The 24,902-nt window shown below is 32.7% G+C and overlaps 1 protein-coding gene across 9 annotated transcripts in view; it reads left to right on the top strand.

The window, feature by feature from the left end:
- The window catches only part of Patronin (calmodulin-regulated spectrin-associated protein patronin), a 102,145-nt gene that overhangs the window by 20,836 nt on the left and 56,407 nt on the right, over nucleotides 1-24,902 (top strand). For all 9 annotated transcript variants that reach the window (XM_088228246.1, XM_088228241.1, XM_088228244.1 and 6 more), the window contains exon 2: nucleotides 10,471-10,566. In XM_088228246.1, coding sequence (XP_088084372.1) covers nucleotides 10,471-10,566 — 96 coding nt within the window. The remainder of the gene's footprint in view (nucleotides 1-10,470; nucleotides 10,567-24,902) is intronic.

Raw genomic sequence — 24,902 nt, 5'->3', positions numbered from 1 at the left:
TATTTTACCAAAAAACACTATCGAAGACTTCTATAATTGTGTTGATTTCAATATTTTGAGCCCGCGGCTGTTTTGTCAAAAAAATTACATAAATTTTAATCCGTTAATTGTAGGTTATTTGTTTATAAGTTTAACCGGTTTTTAAGTTCCCAACAAGACAACACGTTCAATAGCACAATAGCACCAAACCTGTTCACTCGGATGCGAATGATTCGAAAGTCCGATTGCTTTATTTTCACTTTCGTTATTTTAGATCCAATAATTACTATCGAGAATGCTAAAAACACCGCCCATTATCACGGATATTAAATTAAAATGAAATATATTCACTCGTATTTATAAATTATGAACATGTTTCGATTCGGCCAGGTAGGTATAAGCTCACTGGAAGTTTATAATTATAATCTAATTGAATTTCAGGATTTTGAATACACAATTAACGCGTTTAGATGCTTCCATGTCACATGCATAATAAAGCCTTTTAAAAGATTTCACCTTGCTTTGATGCGACGATTGTGAAGTAGTGTTTTGTTTTTCCAGTAAAACAAGTAAATGTAAAGTGTGGGAGTCGTGTCCTACATACTGCAGCACGTTGGCCTCAACATTCTTTAAGTTTGTAGGAACATGCTTCGACTGAAGTTTTGTTCTAAAACACACACCCTTTGATGCAATATGTGGATTATAATGCAAAAACATGTTAGTTTATAAGCTGTGACGTTCTCGTCTGGACTTTTGACAGTTCGGCTATAAAGTACGGTTTGTTTTCAGCCAGGTGAGCCGGCGTGGGCGTCTCCCGCTTGGTGACATCATCCGAAGCGCTATGCTTTATGTCTAGTTATACAGCAGTTTTTATAAATTCTTGATTTTACGCCGCAAAACACAAAAAACTTTTCTGTTTATTCAACAGCATTTATCAGTAGATTCTGGTATTAGCTAAGCATTATGTACAATTAGCTTAGATATCCGCTTTTAATTCAAAGCTGCGCTGGATAAAAACGTTCGGTAATAGAACGCTTCTAACGTTAAAATACAAAGCACTTTAAAAAAAGCTGATAACCACACCACATCTGGTTGAAATAATTCGTGTAGTTGTCTTATAAAATTCTGTTTTAGAAATTTCTCTTAGATTTTCTTGTGGATTTATTTAAAATTTCAGAATTAGTTATACACTAAAAAAACGTCTCAAAAACATTATGTTAAGTTTGATTGATTTACGAAGATCCCTTAAATATATAGTAATTTAATACGAAGACAATTTGAACTGTGCGTACTTAGTGGACGTGTATATCATTGATTTTCCAATGGATGTCTGCCAGTCATACGCTCTGTAAGCAATATTTGCATCTATCGGTTCCTTGGCTATCTTCATGTATAGACGTGCCAAGGTCTGTGTGTGCGACAACTTTATGTCTGTTTGTGATTATTGCCCTGTGGTATTTGTATGGTGAATAGAAGTACAAGTCAATATTCATTTGTAATTTTCTACATGGATTTCTAAAGCTAAAATTTTTAGTTTCTTAATTTTACTATGTCCCTACTTATAATTTTACTACACAATATTAAATTGAAAAATAAACTGTTTCTTACTATTTAATTCTTTCTTTCGTTTGATTTGAGTTGTTCTACTTTTGAACGCCTGCATAATACCTATTATCCTCCGCATATGGTCCTCACTAGAGTCCAAAACAGTGTGCGGTGTCTTGAATTAGTTAGGAATGCAGTAATAAGAGAATGGACGCAGCAAACTCCGGTGACGCCTGTCATCAAGCGGAGGCGATACGGTTGGCTTGGACATATACTGCGGATGCCTCTTGAGAGCCTTAACCACGCTTGCCTACTTTACAAGGCATTAGGTTCTCGACGTCCTGGACGTCCGCTGCTCACTGTTCTTTGGCAGTTTGTGTCAGAATTACGGGACGCGAATCTGACTTGGGAGGACGCACAAGAACTGACAGCCGATATAGATGCATAGAGGCTCTTTGTGGACACCATATGCTCGAACTAGGGAGCGGACATGGAATGATGAATGATGATGACTTTTAAATATCAATGGATAGCATTAAATAGATTAGCACATTCATTTCACTTACGTATTTTTTTTATATTAATGCAAATACTTAAATTTGCAAATTACCCATTGGGTGTGAGAGTTTGTTAGAAAATAAATTAATTGTCTTTGTATTTTTAGAGCACATTTTTTTATATGTTCTATTCTATATTCTGTGCTATTTTTTAAAAATTTTGTTTTTCTGATATGCTAAAGATATGAAATTACTTGAGTTTTTCTACTGACATTTCTTGGTGGCGCTGCATTTTAATTATAATAATAAAAATACGTGTATAGTTTTATTCCACTTTAATTTATAATTTTTTACCAGTGACCGGGTTTAATATTTGTTCTCATACTATTGTCGTCGTCGAATTCTTCTAGAAATACTACTTATTATTAATATATTTTGTCGGGTTGTGGTCCTGTGGCTAGTGTCTCGGACTCACGGACCAAAGGTCTGTGGTTCGAATCCCACTCTTCCCCAACTTGATTCCCATTTTCTAATAGTGAGTTATTTACAACTCGTTGAAAATGGCCCTCAAAATTAAATATTTGGGTTAATCATAAGAACGCAAATATTTCTTTAAAAAAAAAAAACTTAAAAACCCGTTTGGGTTATAAGGTGAAGTCATGTTTTGTCTTGTGTGGTCAATATTATATTCATCATGTGCTTTTTGTGTTTAGTGTTTATTTTTAATTTGTCGCCGATATAATTTTACAAGCAGTCAGGTAAGTTATTGTTCTTAGTGTTTGTCCACTGTATAGTATTTTTTACTGTTCTGCATTGAAAAACATTTCATATATCGAAACTATTGTAGAAACAAGAAGAATGTATTATGTGAAAAAACAAATTACATTTTAAAAAAGGTTTATGTTCTTATTATGTTCTTTAAAATATATTTACATATTAATTTGCACGTACCTACATTACTAACGTGTTAGTGAAATTGCGTTAGCTAATAGAAAAATGGAAAATATCATTTTTTAACATGCATTGTTATACAAATGTAACGATTTATAGAAAGTGATCTCTAAAATACTTTAAATGCAATTAAACAAATTACACAATATTTTAAAGAAATTAACATCACCTATTAAGAAATTGTCTCGTCTTCCAGGACGTAAAAATATTGTTTTGCCGTGAAAAAAGCGGCTTTTGTTTTAAAACAAATCAAAGTGTTCTATGCCTTCTTTACAGATAAATCTTCATGGATTTAGAAAAAAAGCTGCGAAATAATATTGTTTTGCGTAATATTTTGTTCACGCCTACCTTTACTTTTACGATCAAGTATATTTCATTATTTGGAAACTAAACAAATTACTTGTCAAATGCCATTGTGTTTCTGTTGTGATTACTGATGTCTGTATTATATAACAGCTTGTTCTCCTAATTTTCTGTGCGATGATCGCCTTAAATAGAGATGTCCAGACGTCGAGGATTTTCCAAATCTTCTGCAAATTTACATGATTTAAAAATAATGCATAATGTCGAGTTTATCGTCGGCGTCGTTGATGTATAATTTCTTCCGAGCCAAGAAATTATTATCAAAACGGGTTTTCAATGTCCGACAAACCTTTCCTTCGCTACTTTCTTTTCCATACATGGATTAATTTCAAGTACAAAACTTGTCCGTCGCATTATATTGGCACGAACGGTGCTATTAATATGTCCCTTCATTTTTTAAAAATCCATTTTTAAACAAAGACCTGATCGACACAAAGAAAACTCTAGTGTTGGAGGTAATTAATTCATTTACATCCTTCCCCGATGTGCCCAACATGGTATGTTATGTGATTTACCTTGTACATATGTTGTGTTGATCTGAATTGTATGAATGAATAACAAGGTTACGCCTGACCATATTATACGCGTTAAACGCATCATCTCCGTAAATATAATATAATGTAGTTAAGGCCATTTGTGCGGCTTTGTGCAAGCTCCAAGTCGCTACACAGTCGCCATTACAACATTTCACTACACGGCTCGGTGCAGTTTGCAGTTTGCACCGCTCTGATGGTAGAACGCCAGAGTGAGCGGTATCGGTAGCCGGTGCACCTTGTTCCATTCTTTCTCTATTTATGTCTTCTCCCATTTCCGCTTCTGTCGTCTGTGCGTATTCTTTTTTCAGAACATTTTCATAACTCTTGTGTTGTTTTGTCTCTTTGTTTTTGGTTCGTTTTGGGCGTGTGGCCGTACATCCTAAGCGCTGGGCGCGATTATAACCGTCCTTCATTTCAATACTTTGGTTCGTGCCTTATTTAAATTGGTATATCCGATACGCGGATGAGTACTTCTGTACCCATTTTAAGATTGTTTTGAATAATGTTTATGCTTCACTCACTTATTATTATTATTATTATTATCTTCTCGTTTGTCATTTTTAGCATTCTATGAATACTCTTACACTATTCCTGCATTTTGAAAATCAAATAACCCGGAAACATGATGACGTTGTTTTTCTTCATTATGATATTAATCTATACACTGAAATCCGCCCAATTTATACAATATTTTTTACACTTTATATACATATACAATATATATACATATAAGGGCGGGCATATTGCCTTCAGGCAATTTCTTCCTACCTACCCAATATTCACATGTTTGCGCTGACAATATCTTGTATATACAATATTCACATGTTTGCGCTGACAATATCTTGTATATACAATATTCACATGTTTGCGCTGACAATATCTTGTATATACAATATTCACATGTTTGCGCTGACAATATCTTGTATATACAATATTCACATGTTTGCGCTGACAATATCTTGTATATACAATATTCACATGTTTGCGCTGACAATATCTTGTATATACAATATTCACATGTTTGCGCTGACAATATCTTGTATATACAATATTCACATGTTTGCGCTGACAATATCTTGTATATACAATATTGATAATTTAGCGTAGGTAATTTATTATAAATGTCAAATTAATATTAATCTACATATAAATACGCACATAATCCGAATGAAAACATAATAATAGGAATAAATTAAATGTTATTTTGTGAATTTAAAGGTATTTACTTGCATTTAATAAAAGTATGCCCATCTGTATTGCATACATACTTGATAATGTTTAATGTCCCGACTCAACACGGATTTTATAACGAGTCGGGGCAGGTTCACAGGCATGGGTCGTTCCTGTTTATGTCACTAAAAACTGTGTCTCTGTAATCAACTAATGTATGTATAATGATTTTAATTTTTAAAAAATCTTAAGAGGAAACGTGGTCTAACTTTTCTTCATACACGTAGAGCAGGGATTTTTTAACACACTATAGATATTAATTTATCATTGGCGTGTCCGTGTTGTTTACTGTTTTTTGGATATTTTTTTTATTATGGGAACTAGAACCATCCAAAAACCCATACAAACGCCCACTTTTATCTGCTGTATTCGGGCGCACGGTATACAAATATGTTAACTATTTTTGAAATACGCAAAACGTATTGACTCAGAAATTTTTATTCTGATTCTCTGTCTAAAAATAACAACAACATCGGTCCAGTTTTGATGGCCGGAAAACAGGACAATCGTCGATTTTGTCTATTTAAGTTGGGAATAAAATCCGACATGCATTTCTCTTTTTCACACAGTATCAGTAAGCATCTGCAAGTCAGTGACAGAAAAACAATATTCAAATAAAGAATATAAAACTGGGAAAGAAATCAAAAGCAATGTCCCAGAACTGCCTTATGTACAAGGGAATACAATTATTTGAGGAAATGCCAGAAAGCATAAAAAATTTAATAAATGTAAATATATTTAAAATTAAATGTAAAAAGTATATATGCGAAAAATATTAGGTAATATATAGTGTAAATAGTGAATATAATTAATGAAAATGTACATATGAAACAGTGAATATTATAAATTAGGATATTAAGTGTATAATAGTGATAAATAATGTTAGAATAAGGATAGATGTAAATATTGTGTTGTAAATATATATTAGACTAACTAAATAAAATAAATAAATAAAAAAAATATCTATTTATCAAAATTCTCTATTACCGCATATCCTCACAATTTATGTAATCCGAAACACAAAACTAATATTGTAAATGTACATATTTATTTAATTTTATTTTATTTTTATTTATTGATTTACACGCCCAATGGGCTTTTACATATTTTAGAAATTACATTTAAGTGCAGCAGTGAAACATAAGTATGTAAATTTGGTAAAAATAAAAGATAACATAAGAAAAGCTAAAAGATACAATAATAAGTAAAAATAAGGAAATGTACCAACATAGGTATATGGTACATAGAAAAATATTTTAAAAATTTACATATGAAAACATACACGCATACATATACATACATATAAGTTTATACATTATTAAAGAGATACATGAGAAAAAGAAATAGTAAAAAAAGAAAAATATTAAGAAATTTTACATAAATTAATTTATAACCTTTTGAATACTTAACCTATATTTATATAAAGACAGACAAAATATATCAACTTCACCATACTCGTTACCTAGCCGGTGTAGTCTAGGTATTGGTGAATTGTAATAATAATTGTGACTGCCAGGAGATTCAAAGAATAACGTTAGCTGCCGAGTATTTCGAAGAGGTACTTTCAAGCTGATAACACTAGTTAATTCCGGGACGTCCAATACGCCATTCGCTATTTTATATAAATTTAATAAGTCGTTTATAATTCTTCTTTTACATAGAGTTGACATATTTAGTGTACATAATAAATTATCATAATCAATATTTTCAGCGGGTATATTAAGTTTGTAATTGATGAATCTAAGGAATTTGCGTTGTACTCTTTCTAACTTTAAAATATGAACATTGTAATAAGGTGACCAAATTGTTGAATTGAATTCTAAATTACTTCTAACCAAGGCAGTAAATAGCACTTTTAGGGTAGTGATGGAATTAAAATCCTTTACGGTTCGCTGCAAATATCCAAGACATTTCATTGCCTTATTAGTGATGGTATCAATGTGAGGAATAAATGTCAATTTTTCGTCAAAAACTATCCCCAAATCCTTTATTTGTGTAACTCTTCCCAGATTGATATTATTAATGTTGTAATCAATTTAATGTTAACTAAATAAAATAATTGAAATCAAACTTTCAATAGTGTTCATTTAATCTATATTCGAGTATATACTCAAATGTAGCAATAGCAAATCATTACCCAGTTTAACTCGTTATTTATTAAAAAAATCATGGACTTTTGCGATGTATTTAATAAATTAATATTTCCTCGCGCCTCATGTACAAAAGCAATTCGTTCGAAATTCGAATACTCTCGCACGGAAGAGACTTTAATAGGAAATCACGCTAACTTTTATTTGGGTGCTTTCTTGACTGTATAATGAATCATTTTGTCGGTTTGTGTACCTCGCCTCGGTGCCTGACTTCCCGAATGTGTGCATTTTATGGTTTTTGGACCTTTAGCATGGGGGGATTGCCTGATTGTCCTTAAGTCTCTAATTTGTATAAAACTGCGACGCAATCGTTCGTAGTTTCATACAAATTTGGGGATAAAGAAAAAAAATAATTGGGTGATTTGACGATTTCACACGTGTTGAAGGACCTCTCGGTCTGTTTGAGTTTATACCTTGCGGAGGTCATGTCATGGTCAATGTCCGCATTCGCATTTCACGTACGAGATGATAGTGTTTCTTGATAACCTGCAATATTATAATTTATAATATCTACGCGAACTGCGTTTACGCTGCACACGATCGTTGCTTTCATGTCCGTCGGATGCGGCGAACTTGATTTAGCACCGGATATATTTTTAAATCAACACAAACTATATTACCTTCAGAGCTAACATTGAGATTGTTTATTCTGTAAATGGGTAAACAACTTGAAGTTTGATATGCAATGTGGAAGCTCGTTAAAATTATTTTTTTAACCGCCAAATTATTAGAGCCAATACAACGTCACCTCGCTTTTTCTTTTCTCGTGCCTATGATAGGTTACGAAATAAATTAATATTACGCTTATTATTTGTAAGATTTAAAAAAGACATTGAACTGGTGACATAAAACAAAAAAAAATATTAAAAGGCTTTTTGTTTTGATATTTCGGAACGTTAAAAAACTATTGTAAAATTAATTTCATGAACTACATATTTTGATAAATATAATAATTATTTGTCAAACTAATATTAATATCTAAATTTGTTGCAACTAAGAGGAAAAATATTTTTGAGAAGGGAATATGGAAGTCTAGGCATTTACAGGGCTTATGACCTATCATTGGCTGGTTTAAGTGGCCACTACACACTGAAACATTTACCATTCTGCCTACATCCACATTTCCCTAACTCTTCCACCTGTTGGCTTTTGTGAAGTATTCTTCATATTCCCTCCTCAAAAATGTCTTTCCTCTTTGTTGCAATAAATTTAAATCTAATTAACCACCAAGGGAGGAAATCCAGCCTGCCAACAAACATTTATACATACTCAAAACATTGTTTAATAATACTATTTTTAATTAAAGGTATGAAAAATCACATATCTTATTATTTATGTATTTTTCACACTCCGAACTCAAAAGTCATGAATTCGCATTATTTTTTAACCATGTTGTTGGAATAAAAAAAAGATTTAAACGGTAAATTTGCGAAAATTTTTGGAAAAATATAGATTTACATTGAATCTTACTCAAGATATTTCACGCTTAAATTCAAGTTACTTATTGAATCGCTGTATTGTAATCCCTGCAGTACCCATAGACGGGGTCTACGTTCAAGGCGCATGGAGGAATGCGATAATGTATTTTGACGCTGCCCGGTTGAGTTTCGATAAAAATTGGCGCCTCGATATTTAAGAATATAATAAATTCGAGAATGCCGACTGGCTAATTTTTATCCTAACTCAACCGGACAGCGTCGGCGTCGCAACACACTACCGCATTCCTTCCGTGCGCCAAGAACGTGGACCCCGACTATACCTATGTAACATTGTTTCTGTTATGGTCTGTAAATACTTTTGATGTAGATTTACAATTCGCAACTACCATAACTTAATCCACATAATGGTTTCCGGTTTATTTTTATGCGAGATTTTCCATTGAAATGATTCATATTTTTTTTAATTTTAACCATCGTAAAAGTGACGTCAGGACGATGAATGTTCGTATATATTTGTTTTAACTTTTTACTCGATTTATTGGTATAAATTCTCTGAAATCATTAATTTATATATTTTTTTACTTCCGCAGGTACTGGGATTTATTTATTAGTCAACCATTTCCCCCTAAATCATCGTTATCGTCAAAATATTATGAGTTTCAAGTATAAGACTTGAAACCAATAATATTTCTCACATAAAATAACAGTCAGCAGTAAGAAAATCCCTCGTAAACATAAATTCATATTATCAATTTAAGTGTTCAGTAACACTCGTATTAAATTTGTTTCTTCAGTATGTTCAACCGCTGTGAATCGTCGTTTTTTTAAATAAAATAATTATGTATATTTTTTTAGCATAAACCAATTAAATTGTAATAATTGCGATTCAATCTACATTGGAAATGCTGAGAGTAAAAGAACACTAAGACTTAAGGTGCCCAAATAATATTTTTTCTGAATTCGCAAACCGTCTGATGGAAAATAATTATAATTTTAATAAAGACTTAATTAAAAGAACTTCATGTTGAAAGTAAAATATTAAAATTAGACAACTTGAAAATCTTAGAAATTGAAAAAGCGATTTAAATTAAGAAAAAAAAACAAATAAACTATATTTCCCATAGTCCACTCCTGTCTAGTTTTAAAGATCGTATCCATCTCACTTCACACTTCCCGTCATTAAAGAACATGACAAAAACACTTAACCTATTAGCTCCATATGTATTAATAATGTATTATTTAGTAATCACTGTAAAATTAAAATAGGATAGAATTCATTAGTTAAGTATACCAATAAAGAATCTTGTGTAGATTTGAAACCGGTCGGTAGAAAAAATTAAAAAATCAGTGGCTAAAAACAAAGTTGTTTTATTTATTTGTTCTTTTACAATTTATGTATTACTTTTTTACATCAATGATAATGTTTACTCACTGGGATGCCCCGTGCCGAGGGAGACATTTATATAATTTTAAAATATGCTTATCAAACACAATTAAATCATAATATCAAACACAGAAAACTCACCAATAAAAACACTATTAATGAAAACATATTTCTACCTATTTGGCCTGATCCACTCATCAATCTGTGCATATCCCCCCACCATTACCCATATCTTAATGACGTTTTATATTTATTTTGTTAAAGAAATATGTTTTAGTCAATGCAATGTATTATAATTTATGAATAAGCACCTAATGTAATAAGATCTAGACATATACTTCTTTGTTTCTTTAATACCATATACTCGTAAATAAGTTTTTTAATTCTCTTTTTCAGTCAAAACAGCGAGCATCGGTGAAATGGCTTTTGTCAAAGGCTTTCAACAACCGGGTTCCTGAGAATCTTCGAGAACCTTTCTATAGGGATCATGAAGTAAGTGTTTTATACGTTGTTGTGTGTAAATAATATTTTGTTTATTATTTTTCTTTTCGGAATCCGCTAAAAATAATCAGCGTAAATTAACTTTCAGCATTCGTAATCGTGGGAAAATGTTAGTGCCATTTGTGTGTGTAGTTAACACACAACTTATAGTTACAAAACATATTTATTAAGTTGGTTTTTATTTGGTAGAACTTAACGTTAAGTTTTCATCCAGTACTTCGATTCAAAACTTGATTATGAATTTCTTCGTTATTATGTGATTGTCTCAATAAATACTATAAACAGAGATGAACGACCATTTATCCCGTAATTAATGTAAGATAGTTAGTCTATAAACCACAATCGAACGAGCCTATCTGAAAAGTACACTCGTTTTAAAACGTCGGCAAATAGAAGTAGGTCGCATTGTGGGAACGTCAACAATGCTCGTACCGCGTACTAGAGTAGACACTGACTGCAGAATATAATCGCGACTCTCTAGCATAAGCAAAAAATGCTCTTACTTTCCGATTAAGATTAATTCATCTCTTCATCTCTCATTCTTCCATAAGAAATAAAAACTTTCTCCACAATAAGTTATTGCGGCCGATACTATTAGGAATACAATACTTCGCCCTTTTTATTATGCATTCGAAACAGCTAGCGTTTGAGGTGCATGGCAAAAATGAGTTATAAAATGTATCGTAATCAATCGAGCCATATATCTTTATGTTTCTTGCGCGGATGGATTCCGAACCTTTAAGTTATGAACACGACAGTAAATACATTTTCGCTGGCAGTAAAAACTAGTAAAAATGCTGACTAACTGGTTGTTTGGATTTGGGAAGCATTTATAACTTGCTCGGAAAGAGTAGGTATGCAGAAGTGTGCACTATAGAAATAAACCAATAGATTTCTGAACCGTGTTCGGTCGGAGAGCTAGTTTAATAGTTTCGTACAAGATATTTAATAAAACGTAACGTTTTTATATTATAAAATATACAGATATATTTGTATTATTTAACTTCTAGGTAACGTTATTTTCGGTCCCTGAAATGTTTCAGCCGAGAGTATGCTACACACCTATTTTACTTTCTTTGTCTTGGCGTTATGCGAAGTACAGCGATCGAAGCACGCTTCTCAAATATTCTTGTCTGTGATAAGGCACGAATCGCGATTTTGTATCATTATTTATAGGATTTGTAAAAAGCGAGTCGCATCCCCTTTGCTTATCACGCAACAAAACAAGCTTGGGCCATTCCTCCTCACTTGAGTAAAGGTGAATAAATTTGATCATTTTTTAAATAGTTGCAATTAATTTGGGAATAGATATGCGTGTACATGCGGATAATATATTATGTATTGTTCGAGTCACTTAGTGGCTCTTTATTTGAGATTGATGTGGACCGTGTGCGTATTTTATTGCTTCACATCTATTTTCAGTGGTTACATGCGAGGAACATTATTATGCTAACATATGTGTACAGGGATCAAGGTCTCTGAGATAGATTGATGCGTTAGGAAGTATTGGTTAAGGCCGTGGCCGCATTTTAGGGGAGCGTTCAATCCGTCTAATGGAGTGGGTTGCGGTCTGCTGACTCACAGACTACACCCCTTCTGCGCCATTTGTACTTGCACGTTACGCAACCCTTGTATACGTGACAAGGGCACCTAAATACTTTTTAAATCAATTATCTTCCCATTACCGAAGAACTTGTTGCTCCGATTGCTATTTTCCGAATTTTTCACCAAGTAGCCTTTTGTTGAGCGACAACGTTGTTTTTCGTGATACGTAACACTAATGAATATTTTTTTTTTCGAATGCAATTTTATTATTTCGGTTCGTATTCTTTTCTATTCGTGTACGCATGTAGGTATGTGTAAGTACATACTAAAATAAGTGTGCTTTAATTATACAATACTTTGATATAAACGTATACCACAGGTTTTAGATTGTAAATTGTAACATGCACTGTTTACTTAGTATTGGAAAATTGGCACAGTTATTTCCCTTATCGGCACCTTTTGCAGTAAAAGCACTTCCTCCACATGCCCGAAAACCGTTTTAAAGACCAAGGGTCTTCCTATCGGTGTTGCTCATATTAATAAAACATTTTTTAAATGTTCAAGTCGAGTAACTTCATCTTTTTTAAATTTCAATTTCATTGCCCCTTTCACTGTGAGTTTGGCAAATTATATAGAGGGCTTTTGTCGAATATTATAATTCTTCCTCATGATCATATTGCAATTAAACAAACAGTAACAACAATTGTTTAATTCACTTGTATAATCTAGTTACAAAAATCCACTATCGTTATGGTATTTAATATCAATTAACCAACATTAATTTACATTATTATCATAATTGTTTTCAAAGATTACTTTACTCTACCGACGCCCTTAATAAAAGTCACCAAAATATTAGTTCCATAATCATGCATTACGCAATACACCGCTTGTTTCAAAGTTATTAACTGCTTTAATTTAATCCAGTCACAGTGAAAGGATTGTTAGAACATACTACGTTTGACAATTATATTATAACATATTATATAGGCAACACTACTTCCCTGTGATGGGAAAGGACAGTATAAAAATATTAGTTCAGTTCATACCCAGAGACATTGGGCTCCGTTGACAATGTACAGGTGTTCTTTAAACCCTGTCACATCCGAAACCACGATGATTAGTATGGGCAAGAAGACACAATAGCATATTAAAAAAAATAGAACAAAGATTAAAAAAATATATAAAAAATTTAAAAAAACAAATGGTTGTTTTTTTCTGAAGGGGATAAGCGAAGAAGGCGTGGTTGTGCGGTCGGCGGTGTATCAGACTCCTCCCTCCCCATCTCGTTTCTCCCCTGCAGAAGTAAGCAACCATTTGCTTTTTTGACATTTTATTTTTTAAATTTTATTCGTTCTGAAAATTACTTTTAATGGGCCAATATGTCTTCTTGCTCATACTGATCATCGTGGTTTCGGATGTGACAGGGTTTAATGAACACCCTGTATAACTTACCAACTTTTCTATAAAATCTGTAAAATTCAAGAGTTCCTTAAACACCGGTCACCACTTATTTTGTAATATTTTTTATCATTGAAAACATGTAAATAAATATGTAGATGATTATATTTATTAGGTATACCCGCGGGATGTCACTATTTTATTATCGATAAGCTATAAGAAGATTGATAAGAAGAATAGTAATTATCTATAACTTACCCACCAATTTGATTAATTTTATCAATCTTCATCGAATAAAAAATACCATCAAAAATTTGCATTAGTAATAATATTACTAAACGTTTTGTCGCGCTTCAGAAATGAGTCTTGTTAAAAATTAAGAGTTCAATAAATGAATTTTTAAGAATATTCCCGTGTTTTGTCAATTGTAATAGAAACGGTACCTAATGATTTAAAAACGTAATTATTTTTTTCGAACACGTAGTTTTATTCGATTTAACTCAATTATAGGTTGTGCAGCGCTTGCCTCGATTATCGATTTGTACAATGTAATTCAACCGTAATCTCGAAATAGTTCGGCATTGTACTTTAAAGCTCTTGCCGAATATTCTAACGAGTTCAAGCTTTTAGATGTCTGCTATTACCAGTCATTTGTCTGGAAAGAGATTTTATCTTTAAACAAAATGTATGCATTATACCAATAATTATTATTTAAAACTACTCGGTAGAATATTATATATTAGATAACTTCTCCGATGTTTAGTAATCAAGTGATTAGTGCGATGGTGATTTTTTCAAATTGCTTATAATTTTTTGAGATAAGTGAAATAATATTAAATTTAAGAAGTAGTTGTTAATCCGAGTTTTAGTTATAACACATATTATCCACATCGTGCATTGTTTGTGACTCATAATAGTTCAGCAAAATGCTCGTACGAGGTTTTTCTGTAATTTGAATTATTTAATAACAAAAACACATACGACTTTTGCTTAGATAATTTTCTCTTTTGTGACCCCAAGAGTGTTCAATGTCCCGGACGAACATATTAAGTTCTCCAAAACGAAGGCCATTTTCAGGAGAAGTGTACAAGTTTGGATTTTGTCTAAAAGAAGAGACCATTGCAGGAGACTGCTGCGAGACATTGCATAGATTTATTTAATATTAAGCGTGTTGTCCAGATGTTTATAAAATTGTATGTTTATGTTACAATTTTTATTTGTAGTATTCTTTAATAATATGCATGCTTCCACTTTCTATTATGTTGTATCCCAACTCAACACAGGGCTCTTGGCCTCGTAGAGTTAGGGATACGTTATTATTTTTGTTATATAAACCTTTATATGAATAAATAAAAAAATAAAAGCGTTTAAAAAAAAAGTTACTTCTGCAGAGCGATAAGCTAGCTACGCTCTCCGTACTCCTGTTTTCTCCCTTTCAGAAGTGAGCAACATAGTGCTCATTGTAATTGCCCAATATTTGATAGGGCAGATAATGACGAATACTTAGGAGTAATTATTGACGTAAATTTAAAGTGGAAACAGCAGATTGAAAATATTACAAATATACTTAAAAGACTTAAGTATGTATTAAAAACAATTCGAAATAAAATTAATGTAAAAGAACTTTTAAAGATTTATTTTGATTCGTACCAATCAATTTTGCAGTACGGTATAATCGGATGGGGTGGTGCGAGCTACACAGTTTTAAAAAGTGTATTTTTTGCGCAAAAATCCATAATTAAAATAATATGAGTCTCGATACGGACATCTACTGAAGAAATATTCCACAAATCACACCGAAGCAATTATACGGTGAAACAATACCCGCTTACAGATTCAAAAACTATTCTTACTCAAACAAAAGACATAACCCCAACAATATAACACATATAAATAATATAATCACTAGATCCTCAACACAAAGATAACTTAAACAAATACAAATTAATACTACCTTCGGACAAACGGATTTTGAGTATTTGCAATTTAAATATATAACCTACTTCCACTGTCCGTTAACACAATTAGTAACGAGCGTTTTATAATATAAAAAATATAGGTAAAGATAAATGAAATATAAACATAAATACTTAGTATTTAAATCTGTCTGAACATTTTGTTATATCTCTCTGTATATCCAGTTTTCTTTGCATATTCTTACATGTAAAAAAAAGAAAGTACATGGTTAAGCGTCCTCGGCACGGGTAACCCAAGTGAGGTCGCATTATTTTTAATTTTAATCATTTTATAATTTGAAAAAAAAAACTGTTTTCAAATTGTTTTTTTAATATGCCAATATTTCTTCCTGCCCATGTCGACCATCGTGGTTTCGGATGTGACAGGGTTTACGCTGTACTTACTGTCCGTGGGGCTCGATTGTGGAGTCATCTCCCATTATATCATTATATAATTACGCCTGAAAAAAAATCTCCTTTCTTTTCCTTTATCACTTTTCTCTCTGTGTTCCCCTTTTCCATTGAAGACTAGTATCGATATTCATTTATTTATAAATTCACGCATCGCTTGTTCTATTTTTGTATCTATTTTTTTTCTTGCTGACGGTTTAAAACTAAAATAATTGTGATGTTTTTCTGGGTTATTGTGTCTTTCTATGTTGTTATGGTCTATGCATTGTTTTTTTTTTTTCATGTGACTGTTGGTTTCATTAATTAAATTATTTTTCTTAAATAAAGAGACAAATGGTAAAAAATGTAGGTGCATAATCATTTTCGTTTGATTTTATTGTAAATAAATATAAAAACTTTTCCTAATTATTAGCTTAAAATTTATAGAATCCCTAAAAACAACGAATATTTGCGTATTTTTTTTATATTTTAATGATTTTTCAATAAAATTAATGTCATCAACGAAGATGACTAGTAATCATTATATTACTAATTTTATTTTTTAATAGAAAATTTCATTTGATCAAATCTATAAATCTGTCTATAGTCATTTTTATAATCGCTGGTAAAGATTTTCAGTTTTATTTCGCTTTAAATGATACATTTCGTCGGGATCTTAGAGCAACGACGCATGTGATTTTCTTCAACTTTGTGTGAGAGCGTTTTAATTTTTTTTCACACTTTATGTCACAACTTGACAAGTACAAAAGTAAACCATTTGACACTTGGGTTACTTATATATGTATTTTTTTTCAAACCCGAAAAAAAGGCTTCATATGATTTTTTCAGTATCAAATATTAAAATATAGTCAATGTCGCATTTTTCGCACATCCTTCTTCGTTCTAACATCACGATGATTTTGTATACATGCTATGTTTCGTTCATAAGTTTCAACGGACTTTTGAAAATCATGAGCTTCGTCGAATGGCGGCTTTCTTATTTCTACCTATGGTTTAGTGCATACTGATTACATGCATAGATGTTTGGGTAACTTTGATTTTACAAATATTGTTGGACATTGTCATTATGCTAACGTCTATATTCCGAATAATCGAAAAGGACGTCAGATGGGATATCCCACGCGTGTAGATTTGTTGATATGCCTTTGTACGCCCATCGCTTTACTAACCTGCTTCGGTTCACCATTTCGCCATGATCCTCCCACGGACCAAGCATCGCACAATTATTTGTACAGATTTCCAACATGGCCGCTAATCTAGACGAACGCCATGTCATAATACAGTAATATACCGACTGTACCATTACCTAAGCGAGTTATGCATATTTTCATATATTTTATCACAGCTTCCGTAGTTAACCCATAAAATAAGTACAAAGGACATGTTTTTAGAAAAAAAAGATTGTTATATTGAAGAATCTATAAGTTATATCATCATGAAACAAATATAGCTTTGTATATTACGATTTTACGATGATAATTTTTGCCATGGATGTTTTCTTCTAGCTCTTACTGTTTTGTGGAAAATAGTAAAAAAATACGGCCAGAGACACGTTTGGTAGGAGAGGTGGGGACTTTGGAGGGGAAACTTTTATTCCTAAAGAGCACTTGTGCCAAAAATCAAAACTATATTTCTTTTAGGTTGATATCTAATAAGCCTGGGCTACATATGCGAATGACGTCATTAAAGTATCTACTGCCTCTTTAAGTTTTCTCGTCACGTATGTACGCTATAACTTCTACACTTGACTAAAAGTGGTACCTTGTGAGACACATTTGATTAGACGTTGGCCTAATAATCATGAAAAAATAGACGCTGACTACGTACATTTTCCTCCGTTTGCGATAATTGCATTTTTAAACAAAATACTGTGAGCATTGTTAACGATAAATAAATATTCACTAAATGTTATTCAATATTTGTATACAACCACTTACCGATTTTTCTATGTCATGTCTACCGGTTTCGAGTTTATAGGGCAAATAAGAACTAACTTATATATTTTTTTAAATTAAATATTTAAAACATATGTTTATATCATATAAAAAAAAAACTTTTACCTCCCTGAAGAAATTAAGAAAATAATTAAAGGAACACCTTGCAAAAACAACTTAATTTATGAAGGACTTATGAAAAATATCAATGTATTTTATTTTTATTATATATGATTCTCATAATATTCGTACCTACTATTAACTCCGTGTATGTCCCCATCCACCCCATCCAAGCCCAAGAGTTTGTCTCTTTTTTGGAGAAGCAGCATTAAAAAAAAGCGATACTTAGATATGCAATGCAATGAAAACCGTAATGTAACTTAATTTTATTGAATACCTAAGTAAACAAATAATATTTTCCTAAATCGTCTTAACACAAAAAAAGACAAATTTAAGACGTAATCGAGAAATCTATAATGAGGAGATTCAGTCCTACGGGAAATTGGATACAAACAATGTTTTCTTGCGCGCGGTAAAAATTAGAGCATTAAATGGTGTTGCAAAGTTTCTTGAAAGTGTACGAAAAAACAATAAAAACGCACTACTTTGAACGACGTCACTGGTTTATATGAACCAAGCAATGATATGAGAGCTGTAAAGGATTTCCGGTTTGCTTACCGTAAATGAACCAATCGAAAGAACTGACAGAGCGGAAGAGAACCTCTGACGTCACACGCGGAGTTATTTCAGAAATACAAAACTTTAAAAAATCATAGCGCTGATAATACTCTATACAAAAATAGAAATAAAACATTTTTTGGCTTGGTTTAATAGTCTATTAACAAATAAAAAAAGACACTTCTTCATTCCTTATTTTGATTGAAGAATATATTTTTTCCACCTCTTACACTATGGGTCAAAAAGTTCCGGAAATTGGTTAATAAAATATTTTTTTTGGTTAGTTTTCGGGTATATTTATTTTATCGCCTTCAAAATATCATCCATCTGAAGTGATGCACGTATGCCACCGCTTAACCCATTCATCTATACACTTATCATAGTCCGATGAAGGATTGGGCTCAATTACTTTGTTTTTTTTTATTTCATCAATGCTCGAAAATCTCTTTTCACTAAGCCATAAGTTAAGTTTTGAGAAAAGGAAAACGTCACAAGGTGCCATATCCGGAGAATATGGTGCTTTTTGGATGGTATTTACTGCGTGTTTGGTCAAATAGTCCGCCACAATGCGTGCTTTGTGAGAGGCAGCGTTATCATGGTGCAAAATCCAAGAGTTGTTTTTCCATTAGTTTTCTACGCACAGCATCTCTCAAATGCATCATTACGACCAGGTAATACTCCTTATTGACTGTTTGATCCGTCGGCACGTAATCACAATGAACAACGCCGCGATAATCAAAGAAAACTGTGAGCATAACCTTGATTTTTGATCGACTTTGACGCGCCTTATTCGGTTCATTCTCATAGTGCGCACTTGGCACTCGGCTGATTGTTGGCTAGTTTCTACATCTTTTTCGTAAATCCATGTTTCGTCATCAGGAATTATGCGTTTCATCATGGTAGGATCGTTTGTTACCCCAGAAATCATCTCCTGGGCCACTGCCTTACGGAACTGTTTTTTAACGAAATTCAGGTCTTTTGGCACAAGTCGTGCTGCAACGTGTTTCATGCCCAAAATATCCACCACAATGTTCTGTGCCGACCCATACGCGATGTTGAGCTTGCCAGCTATCTCTGATTCTTGCATGACGATTTCCTTAACTTTTTTTACTTTATCATCGGTTGTCGATGTCGAAGGCGTCCACTACGAGGTGCATTTTCAACTTCTTTGAGACCTTTTTAAATGCAAATACCACCTCTATGCTCGTGTATTCGAGAGAGCGGAGTCTCTGTAGGATTTTTATAGCATTTTCAATGCACCGACACAAGAAATTTCGTTGGAAACACAAAGTTTCAAATAAACTCTTTGTTCAATTTTTTTTTCATTTTCAAATGCGACGAAGTGCAAAAACTGGACTGATGTAAACAGACGCCAAACAACTACTAACACCACTTTATGATACATATTGCGCTCACGTTACAGAAGTGTCGGGGAAAGGTTTATTAATGTGAGAAAAAAATATTTTTTCAAATCGGCAAAGCGCGCATCATTCAAAAAATGCAAATTCCCGGAACTTTTTGATCAGTGTATTTTAATAAAGCTTACCGTTTAAGTGCGTCAATAATTTTTTTTCTATTCGGGTAGATTTTTTGTTTTAAAATTTTTATTTTAAAAAGCTATAAATATAATGCCGTTTTAAAAATATAAACCAAAAACAAGAAGCAATTTCTGAAGATTATGTTTTCAAATCCAATTTATGCATTATTTTCATAATCCGTTGATACCTTTTTGCTGAAAATTGTTCCTCACTGGGATACATTTTTTAAAGATTATATTGGATTCAACCGTCGACTTTATTGTCCATCGAGTACTCACTTTATTCGAATTTAATTAGATGTAGGCGTAATAAATGTATACTTTACTGTACGAATAATGTTTATTTTTATACATTGCTATTTGTGTGTAAAAATGGATATTGAAGTAGGTAAATGACTGTTAATTCGATACAACTTTGCAATACTGCTCATAGTTTACACGCAACGCTTTACAATAATTTAATTTAATAGATAATAGTAGTGCAATAAAAGTTTTAACGATTATTATCGATAGCTTAAATTTCATTATGTACCAAACTTGATACAAGCTCTATAACAATTATTATTGTACTGTTTTATGTGTATACTTTGTTCTATATAAGGCGAATAACGATGATTGTGCTATTTACATTCATCTACATCTACTTACTGGAAAGTACATTCAACGATTCGACCAGAGTTGTAGGTGCCATCCACGATCTTCCTCAAACGTTCACGTGTGCTAATGGGCATATTAATATAGAATAATATTATTATACGCAATTCGGTCACACAGTGAAGTGTCATTCGATAACGGAATGTGCATATTGTTGGTCGCCGCGCGTGTATGTACGTCTACATTGTACTTTCCATCGATTGGACCATTGTTACGATGCCGTGTGCGTTGGTATATTTATGAGAAACCGCTCCATTCATTTTACGCACCTTTGTAGGTACCTATACGCTTTTGTTTTGATTTGTGTCTGAATATTGCGGCGGGGTACACTAGAGTTTATTGTACCCGATAATCCGAGAATTCCACGGAGGTCTGATCGAGATAACGTATTATTGTGTGCGAATTGATTATTACTTTTTATCTCACTGTTTTGGTCTTAGTGTTACACCGCACCACGCCATGCTGTGCGAATTGCAACTTAGTAAATATTTTCTTACACGTCTCGAACTGTAATCCCACTGTATCAGCAGCTGCTTTTATCCCGATCGGTATGCGCATAATAGTCGTTAGAAACAAAACTGCTTTCTCTTCGTAGCATTTCTATTCAAAAAGGATCAGGAATAAAAATACCCGCCATTTATGTCAGGTGTTCAGTTCTCTTTGAGATAAACTAACCCGATATTATCTCGATAAAAGAAAGAAAACAAAACGTAAAACTTTTTGATAATGGATACTAGGGCTTACCGTTAACGTAGGCTTAGTATTGAAATCATTTTTAATTTTAATTCGTCTGGGAGTAATTATTAATAATAATAATAATTGATAGACCAAAGCTGCTCTCCTTAAAAAATGCAAGTATGTAATGTTGTAATAATTTGTAATGTGGGTGGATGGTTTACTTCGTGGATTAATACAGTAAAACTCAAAATATCCAGATTAATGATTGCCAGACGTTCTCACGTAACAACTAACTGACATGTCCAGCAAATAATGGGGAACTTCAGCCCTACGGGAAATTGGATACAAAATTAGAGCATTTAATTATACGGCAGTCTTTCTTGAAAATGTACGAAAAATATAATAAAAAATATTTTCATAAAAACTAACTACTTTGAACGACGTCACTAGTTCATATGAATCAACCGATGATAAGAGTGGTGTGAATTATATCCGGTTTACTTACCGTAAACGGACCAATCGGCAGAACTGACAGATAATAAACGGAAGAGATTTTTTTGGCTTAGTTTATTAGTCTATTAACAAATAAAAAAAAAACTTTAAAAAAAGCACTGAACTTCCTCATTGCTTTGACAAAGGAACGCCCCGCCCGCCAGCACCCTTTTTTACTTTTTATTTCCTGATAACTATACTGATATTTGTCAATCTGGATGACTGGAGTTCGGATAAACGGAGTTCTAATGTAATTCATTTCAGTCAGTAAATATATAATAATTGGTTTCACAGTGCTTAACCTGGCCGGCCACTTCAACCAGCCAATGACATATCATAAGCATTGTAAATGCCTAGACTTCCATATTCCCTTCTCCAAAATGTTCTCCATATGTGTTGTAATATGTTAAGTTATTGTACAGATACGATACGTAAGCAGGTAAGCATTCTTTAGGTGATTAAATTTTTTTTTCAGCGGATCAGAACCTCCCTTTGAAGTTAAGTAGTATATATATATTATAGGTTCTTCTTTGATTGAATCAATTTCCGTGTGTCAATACTGAGGTATAATTAGAAATGATGCTTCATAGAACTATAGGTTCAAATTTTCTTTTTAAAATTAGTGTTGTCGCGTCATGCCGCATCGAAATTGCGGCATGAGTAAAAAAGATTAACTCTCTATGCCAGTTTACTGTGAATTCAAAGCTTTATGTCGCTCCCTTCTACGCTGCTTCTTCACATTTACTGACCGCTGCGCGTAAAACTATTTCCCACCAAATACAAGATAAGTTTCGGAACCTCAGTTGAATGACACAAAAGACGGGTGTTTAGTGCCGCATCTAGTGTACATACACGGATTTTCAGGGCCAGACCGCGAAACTTCCGAGGAACATTCCTCATGGTGAGCTTTAAAAAAATTCTTATGAAATTTGTTCAAAAAGTATTTTTTTTTATAATCTCAAAATGTAGTGAATCCTTAATTTTAACAAGCAGTCCCTCCACAAATCCTTACCCTTCTCCTACCCAGCCGCTTCCCTTGTCCGCGTCTGGTGCGTACCGCTTCGTTGGTCAAATACGTTTTTATCTCAATTTTTTTTTGTTGGGGAGGGGTAGAGGTTTGCGGAAGGGATGCTAGTCCGAGAAATTGAAGATTTACTTCATTTTGAGATTTTGAAAAGTTTTTTTTTTTAATGACTTTTTTGAAAAATTTTATTATGTTTTTTTAAAAGCTTACTGTGAGGAATGTTCCTCTGAAGTTTCGCCGTCTGGCCCTAAAAATCGTGTATATATATCGATGTGTGTGAATGATTGTTTTCGTTTTGGAACACGTTCTCAGTTCCGTGTTGCTGACCGGCGCGGCGTCCAACACACTCACAGTACCTACAAATAGCTTTGGGAATGTTTTTGGCCATAACTCAGAAATATCGATTCACAGCAGCAGGTTAATGCCTCCTTTTCCTCTATCCAATAACCAGTACCTGTACCTAGACCTAGCCGTTCACTCCACAACTTGAACTCTCGTCGACTTTAGAATTTTTCAGAAAAATTCTTCGCACATATATGATATTAATTTTACATTGTTTTTTTGTATCGTATGCGTGGATTGAAAAAATAATAATAGATTATCATTGCGGTTAGTTTTAACTTTCTCGAATCGATTTAAAAATCAATATACATTAATGCCACCAGCCCGATATATCGAGTTATTGTAACGCATTATATCGATAAGATATTATACCAAATTACATGTGATTGTTAGCAATATGCCGCCTCGTGTCGGTCGTCGGTTTTGTCGATTGTCGGCCTCGTGGTGTATTGGTCAATGCAGTGCCCTGAGCACCATTAGGTGCGGAAAGGGAATGATGATGTTGATAATGTAAGCAATATAAAATTCTTATATTGTGAATTACAAATCAATCGTTAATAATAATAACAATAATCAATGTTGTTCAGGTTTGTTCTATTATACTCGCAAGTACACATCGCGGGATAGTTATTCGTGATGAAATGGATAGTCGTTTGGCCGAATAACGGATATTCGGAGAGCTCCTAAGCCGGATAGTCGGATATCGAATTAATTAAAAACAGAACTTTTGATAGGCATAAAATATAAAAGGGTTGAAATATTTTCATATTTTTAATTATCACTTATCGATCAATGAGTTGCATATCAATATTTATTTATATATTTTATCATACATACAATTTTTTTTTCACTTTGCCCAGCTAACAAGGGTACATTCCCTTTTCCAAGCTAGGCAATTACATTTTATCACATAATAATTTACAAGTTAATAAAAAGAACAGATAAATGGTTAATAATATGTTTTTTTAAGTTTATTAATTAGGTAATTACAGTGGTTTTGAGTAGTTTTACCCCTTGCGCTTTATTTTTTTAATTATAAAATCATTTTGATAAACATTTTTTAGTTGCTGGTTAAAATTATTTTTTTTGAGTGTATACTGAACACCGACGAACGTTTTTATCCAATAAAGTCAATTTTTGAAACAATGAGAGTTACTCTCTTTTTACAAACACGATCGATATCAATAAAAAAAATTAAGTAGCGTTGATTTCTTGAAGTTTTCGCAAATGAATGAATAGTATCCGCCGGATATTGAGCTACTATCCGGTATCCGTCCGGATTGTAAAATTAGGCCGGATACCCGATAGTTACGGGATATCCGTTTAATTTTTAGTAATTGCTACAACTAGGTAACTTCAAAATCAGCATTTTTGAGTTGACTAATAAAACATATTTTTGTATCCTTCTCCGTGAATGCTTCAAATAAAAAAGTCGTGCATTCAAATCATCATAATATTATTACTTAAATGTATCGACTTGTTTATTTGTAGCATTCATGGACTAAGAAACAAATATTTGTTTAGTGGTAAACTCAAAAATCCTGATTTCGAAGTTACCTAATTGTAGTAATTACCCCACGATATTACAACAGGTAAATTATTTACCTTACTTACCCATTTAAACAAATTATGTCCGAAAATTGTGTAAAATATTAAAAATAAACACGGGTGTGGTC

This window comes from Micrasema longulum, unplaced genomic scaffold, assembly GCF_059751315.1.
Source record: "Micrasema longulum isolate JH-2025_06_02 unplaced genomic scaffold, ASM5975131v1 h1tg000571l, whole genome shotgun sequence".
Taxonomy (NCBI): domain Eukaryota; kingdom Metazoa; phylum Arthropoda; class Insecta; order Trichoptera; family Brachycentridae; genus Micrasema; species Micrasema longulum.
Note: the sequence above shows the minus strand (reverse complement) of the source record. Positions and strands in the feature narration are given on the sequence as shown.